General features: G+C 38.5%; 1 protein-coding gene, 1 long non-coding RNA gene and 1 other non-coding gene across 11 annotated transcripts in view; 2 read left to right on the top strand and 1 right to left on the bottom strand.

The window, feature by feature from the left end:
* The window catches only part of LOC148654154 (uncharacterized), a 57,722-nt gene that overhangs the window by 21,458 nt on the left and 17,725 nt on the right, over positions 1-18,539 (top strand). The window lies entirely within an intron of this gene.
* On the top strand, positions 9,434-9,505 carry trnad-guc (transfer RNA aspartic acid (anticodon GUC)). The gene has a single exon. It is a non-coding gene; the product is annotated as a tRNA-Asp (tRNA).
* The window catches only part of diaph2 (diaphanous-related formin 2), a 488,074-nt gene continuing 482,231 nt past the window's right edge, over positions 12,697-18,539 (bottom strand). For all 9 annotated transcript variants that reach the window (XM_088597461.1, XM_088597456.1, XM_088597458.1 and 6 more), the window contains one exon: positions 12,697-17,680. In XM_088597461.1, the coding sequence (XP_088453587.1) occupies positions 17,616-17,680 (65 nt within the window). In that variant the 3' untranslated portion in view covers positions 12,697-17,615. The remainder of the gene's footprint in view (positions 17,681-18,539) is intronic.

Here is an 18,539-nt window from a genome sequence, read left to right as displayed (position 1 = left end):
AGCTACTGAACCAAACTAGAGGAATCAGTCCAGAAGAGCAACACTCTTGAGATCTAAACTTCGTCTGACTTTGCCTAGAAATCTATGATCAGGGATGGCTGAGATAGGCTGTTGGTATTGTCAATCAAATGTGTTTTTTTTCGTTATATACAAAAGTGAATTATCTTTAAATTACCACACCTGAAGAAGGCGTCACAGCTGAAATGTTGTGTTTCTTTTCTTTTCTTTTCATCGTGGAATAAACCTTAACTTGGATCTTTAAATTAATTCTATATTCCTGTATGGCTTGTAATGTCAGACAAATGTAATGTGCAATATCAAACATGACAAAATTCTGTACCATTGCATCTAAAATCAAACACTTTAAAGCAGTGTTCTTTGCAAGATTCTTACAGGACTGAAGGTTGACAAATTATTTTCCCAACAATTTATGGGAGCTAAAAGAATCCACAGGATATTCCAACCTATAATTCCCCAAAATAATAAGAACAACAGTCATCTGTCTAAATCCTGTTTCTCAGGTGAACAGCTGGACTGTTGGAGTTTTGGCTGCAGAAAACAGCAGCACAGCTGGCTTTTAAGAGGAAGAGCTACCTGAGTGCCTCTGGGAGGTCACACACATCCAGTCTCTGGAAGGGCCCTCCCTGGGTGCCACATACAAAGACAGAAGGGCTGTGCAATTGCATGCAGATGTTCCTGTTTAATGGGCACTGTAACTTTTCCTGTGCTTCTTTTCTTTTGGATCTATTTTAGTGTGGTGCTTATTTTATTCTCTTTGTTTAGATACCAACTTCATGAAAAATGTTGTAATTTTTTACACAAGTAGTACTTTAATAATCACTGGCTAGATGCAACGACTTAGTAGGAAAGTGTATTTGCTTTATACAGTACACTAAGGATCATCAACATATATGCCAAAGGGAGTCTTGTTCCTTCAGTGGCTGAAGGAAATTTGCATTGCTGGTGGAATGCTGATGCAATGATAATGCTGAGTTATTGTCTGTGTCACCACAAAACAACAACAACCCGAAGAAAAACCATAAATTAAACTGCTTTTTTCTTAGCTAAAATCCTTTAACCACCAGACAGACTCTGCAGAGCTGACATTTCAAAGTGATTTGTCTAGTTACAGTGCTTCTCAGAGCGCATACAGTTCTGCAAAAGGTGAACAGCAACATAACCTCGACCTTCATTACACCAAGGAATGGAACAAGTGTAATGATGATTAATTATGTCGCGCACGCTTTGTAACAGTTAAATGGCATTTCTTAACAACTAACAACAAAAAAAAGGACCTTTATTCATCCCGTTCTTCTGCGCAGTTATCGACCGCTGCAGTCCCCTGTGGTTCAGGGACGGCGTTACTGTGGTGGGCACAGACAGAAAGGACACAAGGAAAGTTAAGGGTTTCCTGTGTTTCAAAAGCTTTTCTTAAAATAAAATAAACAGAGATAATGAATGCGCTTCAATTCCCTTGAGGTGTCATGACATCAAGCCAGAAGAACGAGATGGTTTTATGAAAACTTCGTGTCAGCGCTCAGGTGACATTGACAAGCTGAGTCGATGACAGGTGTGAGTGACAATGTGCAGGGAAAGGAGTCAAAGCAACAAAATCCTGACAACAAAACTTTGCTGTCTATCCGTTTGCTGTGTAAAGTGTATTTAACACCAAATACTGGAGGTGCCAGAAAACAAGATTTAATCTTTACTTCTTACATCTTTTAACAGAGCTTCTGGTGAAGCGATGTCTTGTCCATAAACTCATAAACATTGCATTAAATATTTTCCCTTGGCATTCTCTAAATAATTTAGCATCTACACTTTGAACTTAGATTTTAATAATTTAGGTAGAAGGGGGTAATGAATACTATCGTTTTTTTAAACAAAATAGCAGCCATAATTTACAATGTTAACATTTGTTTTAGTAGTTACACAGACAAAGCAAACCCTAATGGGTTTTATTTTCACAAAAGCCTCTTGGTTACAAGCCGTAATGAATTATTAGCAAACTTCATCATGCTGTTTCTTGGGCAATAAATAGGATAAGCTCTATCTTGGCAAGGGTGGGCATTTAAGAATCTAAAGCAAATGTTTTTTTTTTTATAATTTCAAAAGGAAAAGTAAGCTCCTGTGAGAGTCTTCAACTTCCTGCAATTGCTAGAATCATTCATTCAAAGCAAGGGTATTCTGCACAAAGCTCACAATGAGGAGAATGCTCCATTTCCAACATTCATACTTGCCATTTAATTTATTATTGAATTTATTGACAAATTCTCCATTTAAACAACTGCGGTGAAAAACCAACAATCCTCTGTTGTAACAAGAAGCTGCTGGCACCTATACTGTATGTATTTGATAACAGCACCCAGAATTCACATTCTGTCCTTGTTTTTCCTCCGCATTAAGCAGTTTTGCTTGTAAAAGCAATGCTATCAATTCAAACCACAGTATTACACAAACCCTAAATCAAACGTTTACACAAGTGTGATGTATAATTGGCATGAGAGAAGAAACATGCAGGCCTGAAGACTGCAGGGAAAACTACGAAATTAAATGAGAGATTTACAGATTCAGTGTTCCAGGGTAATGCCAGGAATGGTGTTATTTGTCAATTACAAGATAGTGGAATCAATTGAAAATGGCAAAGTGCAAATAATGTAGAATGTACCCATGTTTGATCTTAGAAAAAAGTGCAAACATCATAAAGTTCACTCAGTTTTTTGCTTTTTTGTTTTATATGTGCATAAAGTGAGGTAAATGGTTGAATACAGAGAAAGTTAAATATTTTACAAATGCGTTTTGTTTAGAAAACAACTTAATTCTAATAATTTACAAAAGGGGTAAAATGTGCTCTCTCAACTTTAGTAGAACATATTCTGAAACACAGTATGAGGGCTTAGGCAGTTACAAAGAGTCACAAGGTTTGATATGCACAGATACACACAGCAGGTATTGTTATATTAAGGCAAAAACAAATATTTATAATCTGATTTAATAAAACTTTAATCTTAATAATTGCAATAAATATACCATATGAACCTAGTATTCTAAGATTCCTGTCCAGAATCCATGATGATAAGATCCATTATCAGAAATGTTGACAGAGCAAGATGAGATGAGCATTGAATATTACCATAAATTGCAGTCATCAAGATGAAAAATCTTGAAGGCACACATTCACCACTCAAAGTAAAGAATTTTTTTATTTTACATGTTGTACACAATGTAGAGAATCAATAAAAAGATAAATACAATGTTAGGAACATCCAGTTAAAAGCATGAATTGTAAATCAAAGGATTTCACATTACAATTTTACACTGCACTAGTATATCCTAATTTACAATATTGTGTACACTTTTGGTCACCACATTGCAAAAAAAGATGCCTTTGTTACTCTAGAATCAGTCTGGAGAATAGCAACCGCATATATTCCTTTACTGAAGGGCTAAAACTGGATCTTTGTAGTCTTGAGCAGGAAAGACTATGAGGAGATATGATTCAAGCATTCAAAACCCTCAACAGCAGAAAGACAACCCAATGGACCTCTTCGGTGTCAACAGTGAAACATAAATCAGAAACAAATACAAACTGCATTGAAGTGTATTGAAAACTGAGAACAGTTTTATATTTCTTAGGTTTCTCATATGCTTTAGGAGTTCAAGAATATATGGTTCAACCACTGGGTCTAAATAAGCTTGATTACTAATTCATGGCTTGTTTCCTGAATTTAAAAGTTGCTCGACACCTTTTAAAGATGTGATTAACCGAAGCCGTAGAGTGTCAGCACACTGAATCAGGCTCCTATCTCGAGGATAAGAAAAGAGAGTTTGTAAACATTCGGTCCATCTAGCTCATAGATGAGCTTGAGAGACACGGTCTGAGCAGTAAGGACCACACTCCTGCTCCACAAATACAGGACAAGATGTGTCAGTGTGATTCACACTTACACATTCCTCTTTTAAACAACAAAGACTTCCTAAGTGTCCTCTTTGCCTGAGATATCGTCAGCATTTTCTGCCATACGATCACTGCCTTCTTGTGGCCTTACAAGCTATTAAACAGTTCTTTAAGCCTCAGAGCTTCAAAGCGCATGTGTTTCTGAAAAACGTGCCAAGCTATTTAACTGAAGAGTTATCTAATCTTCACATTCTGTGGTAACAACAAAAGATAATGAGGAGAGAAAAAAGTCTCCTTGTTTTGTCAAAACTGCGTGCTGATATGGCTCAGTTTTTTCTTATTTTCCCCAGATTGCTATCAGGAAAAGCCTATTACGTTTAGTGTGGTGGGTCACTTTCTGTTCAAAGCTTTCTCTCACGCCTTCCTTCCTTAATACACAACCAAAAGTCAAAGCTATGATTTTTTTTAAATCATTTGTATCATTCAGGATTTATTAGTCAGGTTGACGTGGGCTGCACCCTCAGTAGTCTGATTTGGCTTTCTGTTAACAAGAGAGAATAGTGAACTGTAAAGAGCCTGGAGTTTCATGAACCTTCTGTACTGACAGAATGGTTTTATTGGCTGACATTTTTCATTGGCTTTTTTAAATGCTCTCATCTAACCTGTGGCTTAGCTTAACCTTGCACTGAGCTGGGATAGCGCTGAGTTTGGCACTTCTGCTCATGAGGTATTGTAGGCCCAGGTTGCATAAAAGAGCTTATGTGTTAAAAATCAACATTTATGTCAGTTCCAGTGACATAATGATGGAACACATATTGGAAGGTGTTTTATGCAACTGGCCAGGGGACATCATCTGTGAGAACAGCCAAATAAAGTGGACGGCATGTGTGTGTGTCCAGGTATTAGTGTAATAGTGAGGACTGAATTTGTGGTCACAAGGATAGTAACAGGTGTCAGGAGTTAAATCAATTCTCTCATAATCAAATGGATAATCAAATAATAACCTAATAATCCAAATGGCATCTTCGTAAAAACTTAAAGCTGCTAAAACTGTTTATTTCGCATCTGCCTTCACCCAAGTCGAATTAGATTTGAGTTGATAATCTCAAATAAATATGTGCAGTTGTCAGTACACTATACTCTGCTCCAAATTCACCAGATCTAAATTATGCTTCAGGGAAAGCCAAGGCGTTTTATAGTACCACAGCTGTCTCTTTGTTTCTCGCTGGGGTACAGTGTCGACTGTCCCATGCTGAATTGTAAAACTCTATGGGTGTTTATCCTAAACTTGCAAAGGCATAAAAGGGAACCTGGATTCGGTCCCTGGCTGTGTGCGATCTGTTTTGAACTAATTCATTCAGGACAACCTTGTGCCTCTCTGGCAGAACAAACTGAACTGGCAGGGTTCACATACCAGCTGATGGATGTACCCCCTTTCCTTTCTTTTTCCCCTTCGGAATTTCACTCCAGAATAGCTGGATGTCACACTTTTGACATCTATGTTCTCCTAAAATTGGTATTATTCCAAACGTCCTGAAAACTGAGGACCATTAGTCTCCAGTGTTATATAATAGACAACACCCTGGCAGAAGCTTAAAACAAGCAGAGAAGGATATACTGTAGAAACTCTGTTGCCAAGTGCAATGGGCATGTCATTGTGTTTCAGCATTTACAATTAAATAAGTCTTAGCATGTCTGAGGCTCATCAGAGTTTATTAAATAGTATTAGAAGCAATAGTAGAGGTCAATGTCACACCCCAGTAACACCTGCCATAGTGTAGATGCAAGTTTATAAATTCTAGCAAATAACATACAAAACAATTATCTATAAGCACCAATGAAAGAACCATATTAAAATTAAATTCAGTCGCTGCAGTTATGAAAAATAGCATTCATGCTAAGAGGAGCCCTGCATCACATAGCAGGACAGTCCCCAGGATTGAAGAAACTAAAATTAAATTAAAAGCAGTGTCAAAGAAAATAGGCTGCTCTCTCCCTCTTTTAGATGTACAAAGGATTTAAACAAGGATTCAGTACATAGGCATGCAGATAGACAGGCGGGCGGAAAGACAGAGAGAGATTTCTATAATACATTTAAAGAGTGTTTGCTTGACTAAAAGAACACACGAGAGAACATTGCACATCTCCCTCTACCTTCATCTGTGCTGCCCTGCAGTCCAGAGGTCTGTGTGACTTGCTCTTGGGGAGCTATGTCGGAGATAAAAGCACTAAACCTGTCTCTGCTTGTTTGCTCGTTTACAGTCCTAGGAAAGATGAAAAAAAAAACATTCTTAGTCCATTTCAACTAGAGCATTATTAATAACTGAGCACAGAGAGGAGGAGGAGGGGGGAGTGTTGTGGAATTTTTAAAATGGATAGCATAGGCGAGAGAAGGCTTGTTTTATTGTTTCATTAAGAGTCAGTTTGTGTGGTCAGCAGTTCTGCACCGGGGTGTATGTATTCCATGTGGAGTAGTTTAGCTGAAGGGAAAAACAGGAATTCTTCTGAGGCTTTTATGTACTTTAAGTGACATGATCTTAAGAAAGCCTTTAATAAAAAACATCCTGAGGTTTTCAGCATTCCATTTACAGCAAGGTACTTATTCAATTACTGTATTTTCTTTTCTTGTGTCCACATTGTCAGAGTTTACACAAGGCAGCACCACTGGCTAAGAAATTCAGCTTTCCAGAGAGATGAAGCAAGGTCAGGTGGATGATATGTAGTAACTATATAGTACTGTAGGTGCTCCATCCTCTTGGACAGCCTGGGTCTATATGGGCCTGGAATGTACCTACAAAACTAACCAGACAATGAGAAACTCATTTAAGGTCCCAGAAGGGAAAAACCCAGACATTTCCATTATGATCTGCTGTTGTTTTCACAAGTGTCATCATTAATATCTTCTGCTCTTAAAGAGGAAATATTGCACAGCACAAAAAAAAGAAAAAAAGAGCTCAGAGTGGATCTCGGAAACCTGCGCTTTGTCTGTTCCTGCTTCCTGCAATGATTTTGGATTCAACACATTTCTTGACAAGAGAGAACTGAGAGCCAGATCAAGCAGATGGTTTGGCTCCTTAAACACACATGAAGATGAAAGATACGCTTCTCTGATCTAACGTTACACTTAATCATCATTTTAAGACTTTGTTCTCCAACTGCATCTCCTTTAGTCTTTTTCTTCCCCATCCTACAGAGAAGGGCAACATGCGGATGGTCCTTCTGGAAAGGTTTAAAGTTAAAAGACTTCACCCTTCGTTACCTTGCCAGAGAACCAGATTCATCATATACAGTATCCTTTACACATTTCTTCACTCCTATTTGTTTTTTTAGATGAATGGTACAAAGACTATGAACTGGAAAAACAGGCTAATAACATAAGAGAGCAAGTGTGACTCAGTGACCTGAAACTGGATGGGAAAAAGGAGAGGATGCCAGGAGAAGAGGGAGAGAGCAGGGCGCAGGAAGGAGGGGAGAGATGAGTGCTTGAGAGACGTGGATTCTTTGTGACAGTTCAAAGTTGCTTTTCTCTGCTGCAGCATCACTGTGTCCTCCCAGCTGGAGTTCAGAAACAGGGGTAGCTGGGCCGGTGGAGGGCGGGCAGGGGTTCCAGGGGCAGATGTTCAACCGAGGAGCGGAGCAGGATTCTGTGCTGCCTGCTAGGATCAATATGGGTTGTCACACCACAGCAGCAGACGGCTGACCCCGAGGGCCAGGACAGACAGAACAGGCCAGATCCGAAACACCAATGAAAAGAAGCAGGGGATGTGATGGAGCAATACGCTTTCACAGGACACACTGAGAAGCCGACGCAGAGAATTCATTTACGTACTGCAAAACTAAACATAGCATGTGTGTTTTTCCACATCTCAACATCACACCAGTGTACTGTTAGTGAACTTGTGTCTCCAGTAAATGCACTGTCACACAATACTTGTATATACATAATTAGAACAGCTGGCGAGAAAAAGAGGAAAGTTTTTTTTACCACCCAAAGTAGGCGGAATGCAAAATGCAGCATAATTATGTTATATTCCTTTTGACAGCTGATTTATCTATGTATGCATTAGTAACTTGGTGGTGTGTTTACTTGCTGCTATTATGTACCTCGAGAGAGAGAGAATGAGACTGAAAGAGAGGGACAAGGAGAGTGTGTGGGCAAAAAAACTATCAGGAGTTGACAGGATTAACATCACTGATGGATAATTTATCTACATGCAGAATTCTACAGCATATTCCTTCATGTGCTCCATCCATGTTAGCTACTATATATTGTTTCCACTCCCATCCTAAACCTCGCTCTTTCTGTCTTAACTTCTTCAAGTAGTTTTTGTTCCTCTTGCTTTTTTCCACCACATTGTCTAGGTTTTTCCACATGACAGTAAACGCTTCTGACAAAGCTTCCCAAAGACACGGTCATTTATTAGCAAGGAATGAAATGATACAGATAAAGAGTGGCCAGAATCTTACCTGGTTCATTTTGACATTTGTGTCTCCAGCTCTGCAAAGAATCTCAACGATTTCCGCTTTCTAAAAAAGACCATTTAAACCAATGGAACCAAGTTTTTAAACGCACAACAGGGGTTGAGTGCTGTTGGCTTTCAGCTCTTGGGTTCTAGGTTCAATTCCAGACTGGTGTTGTGACTGTGCCCAGGTTTCCTCAAGGACATTGAACAAGTCTACCCAGTGGACAGTGAAATAAAACCAGAGAATAAAAGTGGAAACTTGAAGCTGATGGGAGAGTTAATTTATTTACTGTATTGCAAAACTAAACATAGTGTGTGTGTGACCAACGCGGTTCTGCGCGGGCTCGTGGCCTCCGCCACCCCGTTTGTAAGTTTGTAAGGTGTTTTAACGTGTCTTAGCTAAAAAGGCATTAATGAAGTGCACTAAAACAGCCGAAGTGCAAAAGACACCATTCGGGCTAAACTGTCTCTACTGGTTCTGGAGTTAGTGAGCTTCTAAAGCACAATAGCCATTCTGTATCTACTGAAACCTTATCTGATTCCATACAAAAGAAATGTCACACATGGCAATCTGTTCCAAAAGCAAATACCCCAGTTATGCACATTAACAGCAACACAGGAATAAAGATGACATCATTTAACAATTAAAAAAATTATGCACTGATTAAAAATGCTACTTACGCTGGAAGAGGCAGATTGCCTTTTTTTAACGTGCAAAAATATCCATCTGCCTTTTTCTGTAGTGGATGCAGGAAATATTTATGCACAACCCCAACAGATTATTACGAGAATAACTATCCTTTTTCTCTCTCTCTAAATAGACAGTGAAATTACTGTAAGTGAGCGTATACGCACAGTACATGCACATGCATTCACATAAACAAATGCATTAATTAGATCTAGTTAAAGTACAGTGCAGTGCAAGTGGTCAATTTCCAGCATGTGTTGCACTTGAACTAAAAATAGACTGTCATTGAATATAGCACTGGGATATTGAGTATAGCACAACATTTGTGCTATAAAGAAAAAGGAATTTCAAAGCATAAGACAGGAACAGGACCAACTATACTACTCCTCGTTAGTATAGTGGTGAGTATCCCCGCCTGTCACGCGGGAGACCGGGGTTCGATTCCCCGACGAGGAGAGTGTGTTGTTTGCCAGCAGCCATATCACCCTGCAACTCACAACTGGCAACCCACAGAAGCTAAGCAGGTGTGAGCCTGGTCAGTACCTGGATGGGAGACCTCCTGGGAAAAACTAAGGTTGCTGCTGGAAGAGGCGTTAGTGGGGCCAGCGGGGGGCGCTCACCCTGCGGCTCATGTGGGTCCTAATGCCCCAGTGTAGTGACGGGGACACTATACTGTAAACAGGCGCCGTCCTTCGGATGAGACGTAAAACCGAGGTCCTGACTCTCTGTGGTCATTAAAAATCCCAGGGTGTTTCTCGAAAAGAGTAGGGGTGTAACCCCGGCATCCTGGCCAAATTTCCCCATCGGCTGTTATCAATCATGGCCTCCTAACAATCCCCCTCTGTGAATTGGCTTCATTACTCTGCTCTCCTCCCCACTGATAGCTGATGTGTGGTGAGCGTTCTGGCGCACTATGGCTGCCGTCGCATCATCCAGGTGGATGCTGCACATTGGTGGTGGTGGAGGGGAGTCCCCATTACCTGTAAAGCGCTTTGAGTGGAGTGTCCAGAAAAAGCGCTATATAAGTGTAAGCAATTATTATTAATTATTATGTGTCATTTCAGGACTTCCCAAGAGCTGGTGATGTCACAATTTAAAATTCAGACTTCAATCTGACATTTTTTTAATGTTATTTTTGCTATTCAAAGATTTATTTCAAAGTTTACTGAGGTGGGTTTGAAATGCATCAGATTAGTACCTGGTCTATAGTTTGAATGTGTAGGAAAGAGTATACAGAAATTACCTAAACCAGGAGCAAATAGGACAAAGCCTATTTTGATTGTACCGATGGAAAAAAAAGTTTCCTAGAGGCTAGAAATTTGAACTCACATTTTAACTCAAGGAAGTTGCAATGAATTAAAATGTGTCTACAAACACATTTATCACTATTATGATCAAATGAAGGAATGTTTTAAATTTTCTAAACTAACAACTTGACAGCTGTGTTTCTACACAACTACAGACTGCACAAAGCACAGAAACGTCATTATCGTTCCATTTGTGTTGGCTTGCAGAGGAGATTGGATGACATAGCATTTTCTTCTCAAGCTCTCAGCCCATAGAAATATTCATAGAAACCTTAGAAGACTGTCTCTAACTTAGAGACAGATAAAACAAAGGGCTGCTGTCAGTCAGAGAGATTGGGTCTATTTATTTTCTCCTCATAAGCTAACTTTAAGAATTTACATTTATAACATCACACTTTTTTTGCTGCAATGCGGATGAGGGTTGGGCATATAGTTGTTATACTTGGCTGATGGAGAGCTCTGTCATTTTAATAGGTGTAAAAATGTTTCACTTCTCTGATTAAAAGGACCATGTATACTCAGTAGCTTTGTGGTAAATCTAAGCAACAATCAATATTATGAAAACATATCATCTACCCAGGAAATTCAGTTTGGCACTGATGTTGATGAGAAAGCATTTAACATTTCAATACTATTTCAATCAGTACCCTGAGGTGTGTCGGTGTGTATATCTATATCTACGCCGCAAGCGACATATAATGTCATGCATATACTTTGCTGGTGTAGAGGTCAGTTCTGCATCCTCATTCTGTAGCTCTTGGGTCCTGGGCTTGATTCCCATCAAGTCGGCATACAGTATGTGCATGGATTTACTCTGGGAGCTCTGGTATCTTCCCACCTTGAAAGGACATGCTGGCTTGGTTAAATGTGGACTCCAAACGAAGCTCATTTATGTTTCTATGCAGCCTAAGATGGATCTTGCCGATCTTAACCGCTCCAGCTGTGGGATAGGCTCTGTGTTCCTGTGACCCTTTCCAGGAATAAGGAGATTTGTGATGATGGAAACCTGAATGGATGAATATATATACACAGTATATGTACAGGTAACAGCACCAATAGGCATTTCTGCTGCATTACTTGTGCTATTTACCAGAATTGTCAGAGTAATTGCTACCATTTTTAGTGCTCGCAGAGAATCAAAGGCTGCAAAAAATGTACCAGTGCGAATCTGGCAGACTTAAAAGGAAAATCACTTGTTTCATGCTTATGTGACTCAAACATTTCAAGGCTCACTTTGCTTTTACAGGTTCTAATTATTTAAAGTATTTTCCAACAATTTCTTTATTAAACATATGCTGCCTTTTGACTGAATAATTTTCCCACAACAAGCCCCACACATTTCTTAACTTAGAGGTGATCCTTAGGAATTTTCGCATCTCTAAATGGATCTTTGAAGACACCTCTGACTTTCTTGGCACCATGGTATCGCATCATTATTTGTAATTTTTATTTAAATATTTCTATTTTATTATTATAAGATATTACCAGTATTGCCATTTATTAGGTACAGTAAAAAAGAGATAAAAACCTGGAGATTCAGTATCCATGTGATTCAGGATGTTCTAATTCCACTTTAAATTCCATGAAAAGGGCAGATATGGTACAATAACATTGAAGGCCTGAACCCCAATATCCACATATTTACTGATTTTCCCTTTATGCAGTATCTGTAATTCTGTGCTGCAAATGACTGAACTGTAAACGGGTAGTGCATCTATGAATGTGATTAAGAAGCAGCATCAGAGCTAGTGTTTTAAAGTCACTATGAGTTATGGGATAGAAGAATATTAGCTATGGCTTTTTCACAGTGCTGGAAAGCTGTGTAAAGAAGAACTTATTCCAGTTTGTGTATACACAGACAGATCTGTTTCCCAACAATCCCATAATACACAGGGAGGACCCAGTTGCCCTTAAACACACTGAAGTTCACTGAAGTCGAGTCACAGTCAGGCCACAGTGAGCACTCATACACGCAAAAACATGTCATGTCTTCAAGTCCTTCTGCGAAACAGACATAGCTAATTAATATTCATATATTCCATAATTCATATCTCTCTACCTATCAAACCTGCTGCCTTATAGCCACTTCTTTAAAACTATAGTAGAGGTGTTCATTAACAATGATTACTGTGATAGAAGAGTTCTTTTTATTTTGCTTATTTGCCTAAAAGTGCACTTAAAGCAATTACTGCAGGGGTGATTTGGACTGGAAAGTAGTACCTCTGTCCGCTGATGGCTTTCCCTCGTCCCATGAGGACTGAAGCATCGTTGTTTAATACATGGTCTTGACTAGAGCTGACATTCAAAAAGAACATTATAAAGAAAGATACATATTCAAGGTTTAATTTTATATCAGAACATGGTTATTATTCATTTTGAGCATTTATACTTTATGCAGGAACAGTGTGTATACTTTATCTTAGAGTGACCAATATAAAATAAAGATGGTACAAATAAATTTTTTTAAGACAATAAAACATTGTGATGTTAATCCTAAAGGTAGGTAGGGCTAATTATTGTAGTATTAATACATCTTCAAAATGTCAGATTTATTATTTATTTAACAGAATTCCTTAGTATCTGATGTGTAAATCAGGTGAAGGCACAGATACTGACTTATTATGATAAATCTTTTGCTTGAAGCCGTACATTAAAAATCATAACCTCTTTAATTAACTGGTTGCCATGGCAAAGCGTTTTTGTTTAAACGGCTCTTTAAAAAAACAATACATAACAGACTAAAAAAGTGCAGCATTTAAGAAAAAAAAATATTCCGAGCTGTGTTCCCGCATAACAGAGCACCAATTTGCAAATGACACTTTTCAAACTGTGCATACCCCTTCAAAATGTATGGACTGTATTTTTATATATACACGGTTAATATACTATACCATATAATTATGATCTGCAAGATTTCTTTTTCTTCTTTTAAAGGGTACAATAATGTAGTAATTAAACATCAGTCACCAGTAGACAAAATAAGCACAAAGGAGTGAATGACATATCCCTCTGAAAAGCTGCAGTCTCTTTCTATAGAAACAACAACGTCTTTTTCAGTTGATGATGTACTGAATATGTATATAAACCATAACAGAACAGGTGCTTTTTGCAAAATAAAGTGGAGTGCATTCTTGTCTGCCACAACACAGAGGTATCATCATGGGCCTTTATAGGGGGATCTTTCATCCTAGAAAGTTATTTTTCCTAATCAAATGTTGAAACAGAAAGGACACACCTACATCCATATACACACACTGCACCTGTGTGTCCCAGAAGGTTTTAGTAAAACATCAGCAGAAACCTGAATATGATTACAGTACTACCACATTTTGTATATTGCAAAACAAACAACAATATAATTAAAAAATATTATTTAAAACACAACAGGGTTCTTTCATCTTTAAAGCTACAGCATAACGTGTAGGCTTTCCATCACCTCTGTCACTGGACATTTTTTATAAATGTTTTTTTTCCATCGATGAATAGAAAAACATTTTTAGAAAATCAAATACATGTTTATATAATTCACTGAAATTGTGTTATCTCTTTACACTGTGATGTGGTTCACATTCATTGTAAAACCTTGAAAAATATAATGATACAAATCAGAGTCTTAAAATTAGATGACATTTGCCTTCTGCTGGAATTGTGACCCGCATTCGTCAGTCTCCAAGACAGATTACATCTAAGAAAAAGTGAAAGTAAATGGTTCTGAGGAAAAATCAAATGACAAAAAAAAACAACAGGAGGATTTCTCCTGAAGTGGCTGTCTGTTCCAGTGGCTTTAAAAAGAAAAATACCAAGCAGACCTAAAAAGTCTTAATTTCACAAAGTGGTTGTGAAAACTGCAAATCAGTGTAAGATTTGAGATAATTGAGGACTGAAGACTGAAGGGCAACAGGCTTTGTAAGTGCACTGTTAAGTACCAATTTTCGTTCTCTAGATACAAACTTGGCACTGAAAATAGATGTCGGATAGGAGAGGGAAAAGAGCAGCATTTCCTGCAAAATTAAAACAAAACAGTGTCGAGATGTTCGGGATCACTAAATCTCCACATTATCTTTATCCACCTCCCACATACAGTATGTTCTTACAGAATCTACAGTAGATCAGAAAGAAAAAAGTTACTCCAATGCGTCTAGTTAACCAGAACCTCATTAGTTGAACAGATCAAACGGTAGCATGACTTCAATCTTTCTAGAAAAAAGGGAACATGTTTTAAACAATAAGAGATAGACAGCAGAAAACCACAAGACAGCCTAGATGACAGTTCAATACATTCATGTGAAAGATCTCAGTGATGTCTTGGCCTGCTCTGTTGTGATTTGCTATGACATACAGTGGAATTTGATTATGTCAAAAAAGTCGTGGGGTTAATGAAAGCACCAGTGACTGCAAGCAATCTGGAAAATGCTTTCCTTCATGATACATTGTGTTGTTTATTGAACTAAACAGATTAACCATGATAGACTGTTTCTGGACGGCAGCAATTTACAGCTCATAAAAAAAAATGTTTCCGATTTTTTTGTTTCTGTTCTTCCTGCTCATCTTTAGAGCTGTAATTAGAAAATTAATTTCTTGGTGAAATTACCGAGACCTAATAAAGATGACACAAGGTCAAATAATGGCTTCAGTTGTACATTTGTTACAAAAACATCTCTCTTTGCTCTTGTTGTAATCAGGCTGCAAGTCACTAAATCACAATTTGCTTTACAAAAATAAAGAAATTCAATCTGGAAACACACCTCTGGATAATAAGAGAAGTGACAAAAAGAATTAGCAAAAGAAAAGTCCAAAACACAGGAAATGAGAGATATGTCAGTGGTGTTACAATCAAAGCATACTATTCACACTACTGCCTTACCGCCCACCACTAATTATTATCACAGTCACCATAATTAACACTTAACAGTTCTTTTCATTATATTAGAAATTTCAAAAAGAACAAACCCAAATATACAATATGTTAAAAATGTATTTCCTCTGGATGTGACAGAAATGCATGTTTGTGTTCTATACATCAGTGTTGTGGAATTGGATGTCTTGGTTCTGCTCTTTTATATGTACTGTAGCAGAGAAAACCCAGGCAAGTGCAAAATTAGCAGAGCTCCACTGCAAAACAAGGATTTCACAAAGCTGTTTGCACCACAGCTTACTATGAAGAATATATACATATGTATATCTGTGGAAATGAAGGCTGATAAACTCGTATTAACACAATTTTCCATTTCTGACTGTGTGAAAACAGATGAGTAGTGATAAAAGTGAGATGCAGAAAACACTCAGGTTATCCCTTTTCATGCTGTTGATATATGGTACATTAAATTAGTATTTGTTACTTGCCCACAATGAGGAAATTGACTTATTTCTCTTTTAAAAACTTCTTGTTTTGATTACTTTGCTTGATTTGAAAGCACATGCTAAAGGCTCCAAAACAAAGAAAGTGTTTTGAATTGCACTGTGTTTGTAACTGGCTGCTTTTGCCCAAAGGTCTGGTAGTAACTTGTGTAGGAGGCTGTTAATGATTCTTTCAAAATGCAGTCGCCATGTTGTTTTAAACCCCTATAGTTAAAGTGCCTTTAAACTTGGTATGCGATGTCTTCATTTGACTCTGCCCACTGTGTCTGCTCAGAGAGGGCAGCCAGGGGCACTCAAAAAAACTGACAGACAAATCCATTTCTAAAAACACTTAAGGAGAATCTTTAATGGCCCCTGAACACAAGTTAGATGCCCAGTGGTGAAGAGAAGAATCTAAAAACCCAGGGTTGGTTTTCCAGTTATTCAGCTCTTTACAGCAACAGCGGCAGTAATAGCATTCAGTCCACGTTGTCTTTTTACCGAGCACAATTTTATTCATTAAGGGCTTTGTTTTGTCGTTGTTTAAAGAACTTTGGACCAAAAAAGTATGCCTTTTTGTTGTTGCAGGGCCAGTTTTTGAAACGGATTTGGAAAGTTAAGACCTTAGTTGAGAGGAGCGCTGGCCATACAGCTGGAAAGTACTTAGGCTTAACTGCTTTGCTCTTTACAAAAATAAAGAGTTCTGAAAAGGTATCTTAAGGCTACTAGCTATCCACAGAAGGTTATGGAATACCACCCTTGCTGAAGACTCAAGCAATCAAAAAAATCTACCTACAGTAGCAACTGTACTTTTAAAATTGTAGATCTAATAAAAATATAATATCTTTACAAAAACAGCTAAAGATATGTCCAAACTTGGACAAAGCTTTTTTGAACTCCATAATTCTAACTTCAATTACTTCATTGACACTTGGGTTTTTAAAAGTAAATAGGTCATATGGACTGGAGAAAATGTATTGATGTAATTGTCTTATTTTTAGCGAAGATTAAAATTAAAACTGTTATTTCTTGAGTACTGTACCAACATAGAAGATAGAGACTGTTCCTCCTCAGACTTTTCTGTAGAATATGTTTAGTTTTAACATGCTCTATATTTTTAAATATGTGTTGAAACACTGTTCTCTTCAGTGCTGGTGTTGAAATAAGCAGCTGTGGACAGACATTTGCGTAGAGATCACAGATAATGAGAAAATGAAATACCAGCAAAATACCATGTAATAATTCTGATTCATACAAAATATGAGAGACTGCAATCAAATGTAAATCATGCAAAATTTGACCCAGAATAATTGAACAAATTTGCATTAAATAATTCTGCAGCTGAAAAGAAGAAAACGTTACCAGGCGAATAGGAAGGTTTTCCACAACTGCATTGCTATTCAGATCAAGTAGTGAGGTGAGAGGACCTAAGTGGTTTAGTTTTCAGGACCTCTCAGACGCTTTTGTCCTGCATTTCAGCAGGTAGCCAGGGAGGAGTCACTAGCAGACAGAACTGTCTGGCACTGAGTGCTACTCTCTGGCTTCTATCACAAGTGAGGCAGAAAAAAGACAGATGGGCAACTTAACATATGTCAGATTAAAAACAAACAAGCTGAAAAAGTAAAATAAAAGCAACCCTCAATGTAATTAGCCATGTCCTTTGCAAAGTAAAGACACAGTAAGTAAATAAATTAGTAAGTAAGGCTTCGGACATGTAGCCACCAGATGGCCTTTGATGTTCTCTTCCTATTTGACAATCCATGTTTTCCAGGACTCTGTTGTCCGTAAAAAGCCCTTTACTGTTTTATCTACACACGCGCCCCTCCTTCCCAGCGCTCCTCGTGTTTCCGAGACTGTCTCTTTGGCACATATTTTTTCTTCCCGGTGAGGTGTGAGGGCCTGGCTAGGCAGACGGAGCAGGTTCACAGCGCCAGAGGGTTCCCATTGTGGCGTGAGCGTGACCGCTCCAAGCCCACACGCCGGTGATCTGCGAAGACAAACCAGGGCAGAGTGTGAGTCCTCGGTCATCCACAGCCAGCTGCACACAACCCACGGTGGCTTCAGGAGAAGTGGACTAGCCTGTTCCCAGTGTGTGTGGTCATAGTGAAAAAGCAAGCTGTGCCTTTTATCAGCAGAATCGCACAGCTATTGTAAGAAGATATTTCATTTAACAGTAAATGATTTTAAAGAAATAAGCAGTACACATTAATTTCTGACTGGAACCCGATTTAAAAACAGAGACGAATTCCCCCTTTTTTTTCTTTGCCAACATGAGCTCTATAAAAGTACAGTAGGTTCTGTATGATGAGTCGGGTTGACATGGCGTCAAAAAGACCAGAAATAAAACAAAAATGGTGAAAAAGAGACAAAGAGAGGAGGGGGACATGTGCAATGTGAGTGTGCAGGCTCATGCTACTATCTGATCTGTTCAACCCAAGAGCTCTGCAACCTCTTATAAACAGTGTTCAGATCACAGAGGAGATGCAACAAGAGCACTAGTGTGATGCAGACACACTGGCCTTGGAACAAGGCATAACAAAAAGAACAAAGCAGCAAGGGCGCAAGGTGAAGGTCAGTCCTGGGAGACAGCCCAGCGATCAGGCACTGCAAGCACAGGTGGACATGAACCACCACAGGAAGGCAGAATGGTAATGAAATAACATGTTTTTGAGCTGACTAGTTAGCTTTTTATTCACGAGTGTGCACTGAACTCTTTGTAACCTCACCATTCAAAGGTACAGGAAAATAATTTATCAGAAGTGGGATGACAGGAGACGGTGATTGCTGCGTCGATTCAGTGCACAACTTAGCGATCAACATAGACAGCAGTCCAAAAGTGGGACACT

The sequence above is a fragment of the Lepisosteus platostomus genome, chromosome 10 (genome assembly GCF_059453375.1).
Source record: "Lepisosteus platostomus isolate fLepPlt1 chromosome 10, fLepPlt1.hap1, whole genome shotgun sequence".
In the NCBI taxonomy this organism is placed as follows: domain Eukaryota; kingdom Metazoa; phylum Chordata; class Actinopteri; order Semionotiformes; family Lepisosteidae; genus Lepisosteus; species Lepisosteus platostomus.
The sequence above is the reverse complement of the archived record's forward strand: the minus strand, read 5'-3'. Positions and strand labels throughout refer to the sequence as shown.